Here is a 13,123-nt window from a genome sequence, read left to right as displayed (position 1 = left end):
ACCGGGAAACCGACAAACCAGGAGAGGGCTTATTAACTGTACTTTAGTACAGTGTTTTTTACATGACTAATTGTAGATTTGACGCATACGGTATTAACTACTTGGCCGGACAAATGGAGAGCGCTGAAGGCTCTCACCCGGTACAAAATGCAAGACAAGAGCCTGCCTGAAACCAGTGGCGTTTATAGGAGTATTCGACGGAGCTATGCTTCAGCGTTCTTCAGTTAGGGGCCCTTCAGCCAAAGGGCCTTCAGTCCAGGAGAACTGACTCGGCAGGCTGCAGAGCAGGAACCCTGGTACCTTCTATTATCATGATAATTGTCTCCGCTGGTCTTTTTGAAGTGACTTGATTTGCCGCAGATTGCATTAACTACTTGGTTGAACAAATGGGGAGCGCTGAAGGCTCTCATCCGGTACAACGTTTAAGACAACAGGCCTGATGCCCAGTTGGGCGCGAAGCTCGGTTCAGGGCGTCGTGTGAGAGGATAACGAGTATATTTGGAAGAATTAATCGATCCTAGTAGCGCTGCTTTTGTAATCTACTCGCCTGAATGGTTTTATGAGACTGCGCCAGTTTACTCCGACTAAACGTGGAGAGATGAACGTAGATCCGGCCAAGTAGTTAATGCCATCTGTGGCAAATCTACAATAAGTCACTTCAAAAAAAAAAGATGAACGTAGAAATCGAATTTGACGTGACACAAGATCTAAAATCATGCTACTCTACGTCTTGGGCTTTTTAATAAAAATATTCTTCTATTACAGTACCACCCTGACCACACGATTGGCGCGCTGAACCCAAGCGACCCCATATCTCTGGCTAAGAATCTGGTCAAGTACCTTAACATTTCCTTCGCGCCGTGGAGATATCCTGTGGGGAAAAGCAGGGAATGGGCATGCGTATATTGCTAGCCATACTCAGCAAGCACACAAATACATTTTTTTTTTGACGTGACTTATTGTTGTTTTGCCGCAGATGGCATTAACTACTTGGCAGGAAACACACAAATATACCTAAATAATTTCATCATCTCTCTAGCATTATCCAGTTTTTCACAGGTTCCACTTAAATAATCTTCAAGTATGAGAGAGTATCGGGAGTCTCATATCCCCATTTAAACGCGGTAAGAACCCGTTATTATGTGTTTTAATTAATCTTCAAGTAATCTTCAAGTTAGGTAACTTGAAGATTTGACAGGTCCGTTTTTTTACAGAAGCGACTGCCTGTCTGACCTTCCAATTCCAACCTGCGAAGGCAAAACCAGCCCAATACACGTTAGGTCACATACCCCCGAAAATGCATGTCTCGGGAATGTGGGTTTCCTCACGATATTTTCCTTCACCCTGAGCACGTGATAATCATTTACGATCGAAACAGGAGTCCGAAAACAAATTCGACAAATATAAGTACTTTATTACACAAAAATAAAAGGAAATATTTACAAAAGGCTCTTAACTAGGTATATGGCAATTGGCGGCCTTATCGCATTTCATCCAGATAACCATAAAGCAAGGAAATATGAAAAAAATTAAAGATTGCGTGCGTGTGAGTGGTGCATGATTGCATGCGTGCATGAGAGATACTTAGTTATAAAAATAAACATATAGAAAATGTACGTGTGTGTGTGTGTGTGTGTGTGTCTTCCTAATTATTTCAATGCAAACACTCGTCGTTGTTTGAGCATTAGGCTCACGATCTGGATGTCCAGGTTCGATTCCCGATGAGGACACTATCGAAAATCACTTTGTGACTGTCCTTTGTTTGGCGTGCACATTGCAGGCTGAATCACCTGGTTGTCCGAAAAAGTAAGATGATTCCGTGCTTTGGAAGGCACGTTAAGCCGTTGTTCCCGGGCTATTAGCCCAAATAATCGACTCTAGTGGTCCGATAGCGATAAGCGCTAAGTATATAAGGAAATTCATCGACCACGACGGCGGGGTCAGTATGAGGGTGCTGAAGAAAGGGTCCTTGGCCAACATGTAAGTAATGTTGTTATAAAAGCTATAAGTACAGTCATGAGCAATATAATGTACCCACTTTAGGATTCTGTCGCACTAACATATTTGACATTTAGTGAGACTTACAGTTCAATTTTTCAAAAAAGTTAATGTGACATGGTACCAAAGTGTATACATATTAATGCTCGTGACCGTACTTTGATGGCAAGTTATCGACTTATCTTCGACGATTACATTTGTCGTGCACTAATCGAACTCCAGTTATGCTGTCACTATTAATTACTTGCAATAAGCTAAGTGCATTGGAGTCAACATTTATGGCATTGTATTGCTCACATAGGATATACAACAGGTGAGATAACTTCACAAATAATGTTATACCAGCAGGGGGGTTAAAAAGTCCACATGGAAGCAATTCATCTAAAAAAGCAATATTGCTATTTGACATCTGTGTGCATTGCGCATTTAATTTTATATGCGCAAATGTCAAATTGCATTATTGTTGAATTGCTTTGATGTGGCCTTTTAAACCCCCCACAATACAGATGAATTTATTAAAAATATCATAGAAGGGAAAATAGAAGGAAGGGCTTAAAGTCTATCGACTGTCTATCGATGGTTTAAAAAAAACAAAATTATCGATAGCTCGTTTAATACTATTGTTACACGACTATATTGCAAGGACTATCGACACTATTGCAAGAACTATCGACACTATCGTTAGTATTGCTTCTGACTATTGCAAGGACTATCGACACTATTGCAAGGACTATCGACACTATTGCAAGGACTATCGACACTATTGCAAGGACTATCGACACTATTGCAAGAACTATCGACACTATCGTTAGTATTGCTTCTGACTATTGCAAGGACAATCGACAATATTACAAGGACTATCGACACTATTGCAAGAACTATCGACACTATCGTTAGTATTGCTTCTGACTATTGCAAGGACTATCGACACTATCGTTAGTATCGCTTCTGACTATTGCAAGGACGCGCAGCACTACTGTCGATAGTAGAGATGTTTTAAAAGTCATCAATCGGTAGTGTAACTATCGATAGTTTAGCAACAGTATTTAGCGCATCCAATTGATTGCACACGATTAATGTAAACGCCACAGAAGGTAATATCACCGCCAGTGCTTCCAGTACTTTCTAGTTTTCAAGACAATAGTCAACTCACATTTAAAAAAGTATAATTTTTTAACATGTATGAACTTCGTATAAACAAACTCAATAAAAAAGTTAATGAAGAAAATATAGCCAATGTTCAATATTTAAGAGATTATTATCTTAAAGATTTTAAATACATCAGTCCGACGGTTACTGACATAGAAAAAGGAAATGAAGTGAAGCCTTTCAGGGTTGGCAGGTTAGGCTGTAGATTGCTCTTCAGGAAATGGTTGGTGAAAGTCATGGAAGGCTTGAAGCAGTTTCTTTACGAAGGATCCTTACATGGAGTCAAGTAAGTTTATTGATATTTATTTATTTAAATAATACCCTTAAACAATTTCAAGGATTGATCTGCCAATGATTTAGAAGGAAATTTAAAATATTTATAAATACGATTGTGTTTTTTTTCGTGTTATATTGTGTTTGTTGTCCGTGTGTTTATTTAAAACAACATTGCTCAAAAAACTAAACAAGTCATAAATCAATTGCTTTCTTAAAAAAAAAAAATTAAAGGCAATAAAAAGTAAGTATGTAAGAAAATAATAACATGATAAAAATGAACCATGTATTTTTGGGCTATGTTATAAAATATATTATGTTTGTCTGATGATGTTGCATGCAACATGTTATGTATGTCATTTTTTGTGTGTATCATTGATCGTTAAAATTGTTAGGGTTACTAAAAATAATAACTAGCATGTCCGTATAGAGGTAGTAAGTACCTATTTCTGATTCTATCATACCGAAGAAGATAGTAAGGTTTAGGCATGTATTTTTAAATAAGTATATTATGCCTTACTTTACCTTACCTTTACCTTACCTTTACCTTACCTTTACCTTACCTTACTACACTTACCTTACTATCCTTACCTTACTGCCTTTACCTTACCACCCCCTTACTGCCTTTACTTTACCTTTACCTTTTGCCTTAACTATCTTTTTTAAATAGGTACATCTTCGAACCCTCCTTCAGCCGCAAGGAGCGAGTCACTTGGATCATCATCGTCGTCATCTCTATCGCCATCTGTGCCGGAGTCATCATCCAGTTGTTCATCAAGTCTGCTTCCATCCCGTTCGTCAATGTCATCGATTCCCTGCCCACCCCAGTATGGGCAGTGCCGTTTCCAACTGTGGTTTTATGCCCACATTTGCATATTCAACTGTCTTATGCCAATATTAGTGAGCTGGATGAGTGAGTATGTTTTTCTTTTTGGTTTAAGAATAGGTGCTTTAAACTCATCACTGTCTTGTGGTTCATCGGTTTGCTTCTCAAACAGCGGGCGCCGGTTCGATCACCGGTGCCGGACTAATGAGTAATTAATTTATCGTAAGTGCAGTTTTCACTACCACAGTTACCTCGACCATTATAGACGGCGATAAGGCTCACCACCCATCACGTTGGTCTAACAGAAAGCTCAATGAGGTGCAGGTACTTAGATCATCGTTCGAGGGATGTACCTCAGACTATCCCATTGAAGTATAATCGTAAGCTTATGTACGTATGAAGTAGATACAAGAGCTAGATATGATGATCTCTTACCCACCCTATACGGAAAGCGAGGCTTATGGAGGTTATGTACTTATGTAATTATTAACTGATTTTTAAATAAAGTTGGCTTCATCATCATCATCATCAGCCCATAACGTCCCCACTGCTGGGGCACGGGCCTTCCCTATGGATGGATAGGGAGATCAGGCCTTAAACCATCACGCGGGCCCAGTGCGGATTGATGGTTATTAACGACAGCCGGGACCAACGGCTTAACGTGCCTTCCGAAGCACGGAGGAGCTCGAGATGAAAACTTTTTTTTTGTGGTCACCCATCCTATGACCGGCCTTTGCGAAAGTTGCTTTACTTCAACAATCGCAGACCGAGCACGTTAACCGCTGCGCCACCGAGCTCCTCGTTGGCTCCTCGTCGAAAGTTGGCTTACCCTTATTCAATAAGAGAGCATTCTCCACTATTCAGGCTAGTTAAAGACCGATAGCCAACTCATTGGTCAGATTAAGTTCTCTGTCAATCAACGATTTTACGTACGTCTTTGAATTCAAATTCAAAATTATATTTATTCAGTAAGTAGATAACATAGTTCAACTTGGAATCGTCATTTTCTATATAACGAACGTCTCATCCGCCTAAAACTACTGCAGGTTCTCACGACTTGTATAGCCGGGGAAAAGAAGTTGCAAGAAGAACCTCTAAGGCCCTTATATTATTATACAGTTTAGTAATTTGGATGCCTAATATCAATTCCCAGACAGTCAATCCCACGCATTCATATCTTCTCAATAATCACTAACCTTTTGTACAGCTTACACAAGTTCTTCGCTTCTCGGATCTGTCCAGAAATGTCCAGAGGTCACTGGTCTTTGGACCAAAGAATGACTCCAGCGGAAAATATTATGATGATGGATTTCATTGTTAAGGTAATCAACTTGCTTATTTGATACGTCGCACTTTTATCACGTTGCGAATGGTTAGCCCTACCGGTCTAGTAAATGTTTGTTTCCTGTTAGTGGTGGCCTGGAAGAAATTGCTCCAGAGCAATAAGGCCGCCTAAGTTGTTCTGTATTCATGTGTTATGTCTGTTTGTTAAAATTAATTTCTGTGCAGTAAAGTGTATTTGATATATTTTATAATGTATGTACACCATTAACACCAGGAACACGATGTTCGTGCGTCACCCAACAGGATCCACATAATATCAGCGTCGTGGTTAACGCCGCGACTTGTGCTGAGTGAGGCCCTTTTATCTCAGGACGTCCACCACCACCTTATGATCATTTCGACAAACATCTGTCTTGCTTTTTTGTAATTGTTTTAGTGGGAATTTGATATGATGATGTTGTCCTTTTTTTGTATGTGGCGCCCTTTTATAATAAACTATTTCTATTCTATTCTATTTGATTTTAATTATTTATTGTACAGAGACAAGGACAGAAACAGACAAACGGTTTAGCTTATTTCTGATAGAAATCTCTTCCAGCAGACCGGGAAAGAGACAAACAATAATTAGATAGTTACCAAGTCAGACCTGAACCAGTTCTTCTACATTGTTTTGTCTTCCAGGGCTCTCCAAAGTGCAAGGACATAGTGAAGACATGTTACTGGCGTGGAACCAACCACCACCCTCGGTGGATGTCCACTGAGTGCTGTGACAGCTACTTCAAGCCGCTCTTCACCAACTATGGCCTCTGCTTCAGCTTCAACGGGTTGCCTTTGAATGGGATGTAAGTTATAACTTTTTTCTTCTTCATTTGCGCTGGCTCGAACCCCAGTACCCGACTTGCACCAATGAGTTATTAATTTACGGGAGAACGGAGAAATTTGCAGATCGTGTGGGTCGTAAGGTGAATTACCAACCTCATCAACCCTGGTGTCAGGCTTACTATTGAGCCGCCAAAGGACCCTGACATGACTCATGTAACGACTACTCACTTACATTAGTAAGTAGTAACAGGGACCAACAGCTTAACGTGCCTTCCGAAGCACAATCAGGTGATCAGCCTGTAATGTCCTAACCAAACTAGGGATCACAAAGTGATTTTTGTGATATGTTCCCACCGGAATTCGAACCCGGGACCTTCGAATCGTGAGCCCAACGCTTAACCACTGGACCACGGAGGCCGTTTGTATTTGTATTGTATTGTATCTTTAGACTTGGTGTTGCAATAACATTGATAATGATTTATCTCTACACCTAGTCCACCAGAGAAGTTTCCCAAAGACTGCGACTTGACAGAAATATTTCTTCTGCAGGACCAACGTTACCATTCCCTGGCAGAAGTCGTTTACTGATGTAACACCAGGTAGTAGCGAGTGGAGTCTAGATGCAGGCTACCCGAAGGTCTTTCCTCCGCCATCGAATACCCTGCCTTACAGGGTGATGGGGTCTGGAGAAACCAACGGCCTTGGATTGGAGTTATACTTGAATAAAAGTGAACACCAGTTCGCCTGTGATGGAAACAGCATGGGATTTAACGTGAGTGTATATTTATTATTCCATTTTTAAAACCGGGTTAGGTTAGGATAGGTTAGGAAAAGGGGTTAGTTACCTATCTGAGGCTGAGCTTGAGTATAAACCTTAGTTTTCTTCTATCGTGTGGGTTGTGAGGTAAATTACCAACCTCATCAACCCTGGTGTCAGGGTTATTATAGCCGCCAAAGATCCCTACCAAAGCTCATGTAACGACTACTTACAACAGTAAGTAGTAACCGGGACCAACGGTTTAACGTGCCTTCCGAAGCACGGATCATCTTACTTTTTGGACAATCAGATGATCAGCCTGTAATGTCCTAACCAAACTAGGTATCAAGTGATTTTTGTGATATGTCCCCACCGGGATTCGAAGCCGGGTCCTCCGGTGCGGACCTCTGGATCCTTAGTTAGATATCGTGCTTATATTTGTTAAGTTAAGCCGTAAATATTAACGGCTGCAAAGAATCAGAACCTTCTTTTCTTCGAAGATTTGAGTGCGTTTAGCCATGATCGAAGGGGGGTGGAGGACGCAGACTCAAATAATTATTAACCTCAAACGGAAATCGGAACCCTAGGATCACTTTGATGAGATAGGATCTCAATATTAAAATGACTTAAGTGTTTGGACTTGTTTGATTTGTCTTGATGAACAGTCTGGCCCTATGTGGTTATCGGTGGTTGGTATTCAGGGCCCGATACCCAGAGCAGGGGGGTTAAAACGGCCACACATCGCAGCAATTCATCTAAAAAGCAATATTGCAATCTGACATTTGTGTATATAAAAGTAAGTGCGCAATGCAAACAAATGTCAAATAGCAATATTGTTTTTTTTAGATTGATTGCTTCGATATGGCCTTTTTAACCCTCCAGGTGGCATTTTGTACGGAACTGACGGTGCGGGAGTTGGACTCGGACTTGACCGACTTTTTATTTTTGTTGACTTGAGTTGCTTTAGAATTTTCTCGGATGGAATTTACTACTTGGCCGATTTGAGACCACGGATAAAGAATTATGATGTTACTAAACAAAAACTTATTTCCAGGTCTTACTCGATTCTCCTACAGACCATTTCTACTCCAGCACACTCCTTCGTCTACCGATGGGTCGGATGACCACCGTGGAGCTATCGCCCATTACCTACAAGACAGACTCTACTCTAAGGTCGTTGAACCCAGATAGAAGGCAGTGCTTTTTCCAGAATGAAAGGAAGTTGGTCTACTATGAATTTTATACAGACAGCAATTGCAAGCACGATCTTTTGATACGAGAAGCTGTGAGGACGTGTAATTGTGTGCATTTTAACTGGCCTAGTGAGTGACGTCATACGATTTTTACACCTACCTACATGCGGTCACAAGCATTAATATAGTATAGACTGTAAGTCTTGAATTTCGGAAGAATTGAACTGTAAGTCTCACTAAATGTCAAATATGTTAGTGCGACAGAGTCCTAAAGTGGGTACATTATATTGCTCATGACTGTACATATAACGCATATTTCCAATTGGGATAGGCAGAGACTACCAGTGATGTGGTGTTCTCGGGAATGTTCCCAGAGTGGGAATATTTGCGTTGTAAAAACTCTTTAATAAGGACACTGGCTGCTTTTCTTTTTATTTATTTATTATTTCAAATCGTGAAACAAACAGCTTAAATAACAATTTATAAAATGCAAATAGTTTGTATATTAAAAAAAAATCAAATTTGAATTTTCAAATTGTTCTTTCTTCTACTCTGGTCTTATCTGCCTACTTAGGTAATTAAGCTCTTTTTACATAAGTTTAAGTGTGCAATAATTATTTATCTTGACTCCTTTTATATTTTCTCCTTTTTACCAAAAAAACAAATGCCCCTTACGTTCCGACCCAATCTAAGAAATATAGACAACCATTTTATTTTCCATTTTATTTTTTTATATTTTTAAAAACTTCCTTCCGTCCCATTCATTAGCCATCCTAAATTCATACCATAAACAATCAAATCCCCATTCATTATCCTTCTATAGTATTCTCTCTTACTTTCTACTCCCTTTCCTACATATGTATACACGAAATATTTTAAAGCAAACGTAGGAAAGATTACAGCACAATTGGCGGCCTTATTGCTCTACAGCAATTTCTTCCAGGTGACTAGATGCAGGAAGTATTGATGTTATATGAAAGTATTAGACGTGGAACATGGTACTTACTTATAAAATTATAAACATTGTTGAGAAAATGTTTAATGATTTAGTATGTCTAAATACTTATATAAAATACTACACTATACTACGCTTTTATCAGTTGATGGGCCTCCCAATTGTGGTTTTACACCGCCTGGCTAATTCTATTTGGTCAGATATGGGAGCTTTCACCAGTCTCTAATATAATTATTACTTCATTGAGTTAATAATGAAATATTAATATTGCAGGGACACACGTAGCGGAACCAATTTGCTCGACAGAATCGGAATTTCAATGCATTGATGATGTTAAAGGTATGAAATATTCTGGTCGTAGCTTGGTAGTACCACACCCCGGACACTTGATACTGACAGTAGCTGCTGCACTCTGTCAGGTTCCAGGTTACAGTCCCTGTGACTTATCCTTTCCGTCCTGCAATGCAATACCGATGGCTCCCATCATCGCCTTTGCAACCGATTGCCTGAGTAAGGGTTCTACGTTATACCCCTTATTGTTATGGGTCCCTATCCGAACTCAGCCACCATCTCACTCCGGCCTACTGAAGTAAGAGGCACCCACCCCCGTGGCAAAGACGTGCCGGAGAATTGCCCCAGTGGAGGGCAGAGAAGATGACCCTGCCCCCCCTGGGACCAGGTTAATGGTCTTGTATAAAACCAGAACCAAAGGCAAGTGACTTAATATTTGTTTATAATTCACAGCAAATGTGGAAAAGATGCTGATGTATGCGTACTTCGACGACAGCGAGGAGCACCGGCGTCCTAAGTCCGTCTCCACGTCCTGCCACCCGTCCTGCAACGACATATTGTACTCCAGCCAGGTGTTCTACTCGGACCTCATCAAGGAACCTGGGGATGCTTCTCCTGAATGGGGTAGTCATGAGAGGTAAGTTACTGGTTGGAGTTTTTGGACAAGTAAGCAGTCGTTACATGAGCCATGTTTGGGGCCTTTGGCGGCTCAATAATAACCCTGATACCAGGGTTGATGAGGATGGTAATTCACCTCACAGCCCACACGATAGAAGAAGACAATATATTTCTTTTTTTTGTCGTAAGAGGATTATATGCTGAACGAATCGGTTCTACTCGGCTGATAACACAAGCGCTGAATGAGGAAAATCATCGACCACCAGCGGGATTAGTATCAGGGTCCTGAAGTGTTTGTTGTCGTGAATTTACAGGCCGTCTCTATGGCAAAATTAATCGTGCAGATATTTTTTAATCGTGACACAAAGTATTTCGAAGCCACTACTACCAGGGAAACAGAATCAAAGAACATTTATCTTTCAGCGGAGATGTAACAAGGGTGAACGTGCATTTCTACGACGATATGTTCCTAGGCCAACATCGTCATATGCAGTACGACGATTATTATTTCGTTGGTAAGTATATTATAGTGTATTATTTGGGTGGTTTGGTTGGAGCCGTAGCAGCCCTGATGGTAGAACGCTCGCCTCTCACTTTGAGGTCGCAGGTTCGAATCCAGCACAGGCATAAACCAATTTGTTTTCGAATTCATATTTGGATCATAAAGGATTATCACGTGCTCAGCGGTGAAGGAAAAATTCGTGAGGAAATCCACATCAACGAGAAATGCATTTTCGAAGATATGTAACCTAAACTATATTGGGCTGGTTTTCCCTTCGCGAGTTGGAAAGTCAGAGACAGGCAGTCGCTTCTGTAAAAGATTAGACCTGTAAAATCTTCAGTTTAGGTAAACGGACCTAAATTCGGGACAACGCTATGAAGATGATGAGTGTATAGTGACTTATTTGCCGACAATTTTTGCTGGTGTCATGGTTTTTGCGCCGCCAATGACCCCTGATGTGACTCATTTAAAGACTGGATGTGGATCGACCAATATAGATGGCGATACGGCTCACTATCTTTTACGTTGGTCTAACAGAAAACTTGGGTGAGGTGTCGGTTCTTAAGTAGTGTAGTGTAATTTGAAATAGAGTAAGCCACGGACTATAACCTTCTTTTTCACGAGGCGCTAATTTTAAGACTTAAATTATAGATAAAGTTTTAGTTCCTGTGTGTGAACATCCGGCGTTACTTTCTACTTGCTTTCATGAGAGTCTCGGCTTTAAGGACTACAAAGTTTTAGTTCCTGCATAAGTACATCCGGGTTTACGAGGTTATAGTCGTGAGTTTTATGTTGTATTTTTACCGACTTCAAAAAAGGAGGTTCTCAATTCGACCGAATATTTTTTTTTATTCGGGCATAACTTCGTCGTTCATTATCTTGCAGGTGCCATCGGTGGTCTTCTGAGCCTCTTCTTGGGCTTCAGCATCATCAGCGTGGCCGAGCTGTTGTACTTCGTCGTACTAAGACCACTGCACTTGGTCTTGAAAGAGCAGTTCTTTCGTCCTTAGCTTTTTGTAATTTAGAAAGAAAAGATAAGAAAGATTATGTTTATTATGCGAGGAGATAGAAAAGATAGGAGCGAGTCATGAGCTGTACCCACTTTAAGACTGTCGCACTAACATATTTGACATTTAGTGAGACTTACAGTTCAATTTGTCAAAAAAGTTAATGTGGCATGGTACCAAAGTGTATACATATTAATGCTCGTGACCGTACACTAAAAAATAATAAAAAAAAAAATTTATAATTTGGTGCTGGTTGGTTAAAAATTTAAGTACTTATCTAAAAAAACAATATTGCTGTTTAGAATTTCTTTACATTGCGCACCTTCTTTTACTTCTATAATGCGCAAGTATCATATCACAATATTGCTTTTTAGATGAATTGCTTATACGTGGCCTTTTTGACCCCCTTGCAAACTTAAGATGTTATTTTTATTCTTTCCTATGGATTGGAAGGTCGATGATCACCAACTTTGGAGTCAGGGTTATTGAGACTTGATAATTTTATTTATTATAAATTATAAATAAATTATAGTGGTGAAGAAACCTGAAGAAAAAGCACTTATTGTGTAGCACTCAATGATATTACTTACATGTAAGTAACTGATGTGGCAGTATAAATAAGCGCATACCTTAAACATAAACGTATCTTTATTTTCTCTGTTAATACTATTTTTTTATTTATTTATTACTTTCTTTGGCTACTAGGCTATTAGCTGTAAATCACATCCATCAACCCGCAGTGTAGCAGCGATGGTGGAGTAAGCTCCATATCCCTTCCGGTTGATTGAGGGGAGGTCTATGCCCAGCTGTGGGATGCACATAGGCTGTTTATGCAATGCATGTAATGACGGTTAAAAACTAGAAGCTCAAATGTAGGCGGCAGCACTTTTGAGTGTTATTGTAAATTTTCAATGAATTACGAAATGTGGAGCAACGTGGAAAGTAACACTTCTGAAGGATGAGTTACGAAAACGAAAAACTGCCAGTTGGAAAAAAGTAGTTTTGACTTGTTTTGGTTTTCCCCGAAGGGTAAGGCAAAGGGAACTATGCCCATACAGCCATGTCTTACGTATTTTTTTTCTTGATGATTAATGAAATGATGAAAGGTGATGATGATGAAACCTGAGTATATAAAACCAGGAGTAGACTCCTACTCCGAACCCCAAACGAATTAACTCAAAAGTCCGCATAAACTTTTGAGTTATGAAGCGGCTTCCTGCCACGAAGCGAAAATAGGCAGATACACTTTGTTTATTGAATACTCCGATATAATAACACTCGCGAATGTCTTCCGACTAACTTAATGCGATCATTAACCACAAAACACCACTTCGTATTAATTATTTGGATAATTCAATGAAGAAAGCACAACTGTCCCGTTCCCGTTTCCCGCCAAAAAGCCAAAAGTAGTTTTGATTGAAAATAAGTTTTTTTTTTAATTTTAAAGT

General features: G+C 39.9%; 1 protein-coding gene across 1 annotated transcript; it reads left to right on the top strand.

Annotated features, from left to right (window-relative positions):
* Positions 1-6,266: 6,266 nt before the first annotated feature.
* LOC126375534 (pickpocket protein 28-like) lies at positions 6,267-11,888 on the top strand. The gene is made up of 7 exons (XM_050022510.1): positions 6,267-6,372; positions 6,902-7,124; positions 8,164-8,431; positions 9,531-9,596; positions 10,002-10,185; positions 10,590-10,681; positions 11,554-11,888. The coding sequence occupies exons 1-7, from the start codon at positions 6,281-6,283 to the stop codon at positions 11,676-11,678; spliced, it is 1,050 nt and encodes a 349-aa protein (XP_049878467.1). The 5' UTR covers positions 6,267-6,280; the 3' UTR covers positions 11,679-11,888.
* The last annotated feature ends 1,235 nt before the right edge of the window (positions 11,889-13,123 follow it).

Source organism: Pectinophora gossypiella, chromosome 19 (genome assembly GCF_024362695.1).
Source record: "Pectinophora gossypiella chromosome 19, ilPecGoss1.1, whole genome shotgun sequence".
NCBI classification, from domain to species: domain Eukaryota; kingdom Metazoa; phylum Arthropoda; class Insecta; order Lepidoptera; family Gelechiidae; genus Pectinophora; species Pectinophora gossypiella.
Note: the sequence above shows the minus strand (reverse complement) of the source record. Positions and strands in the feature narration are given on the sequence as shown.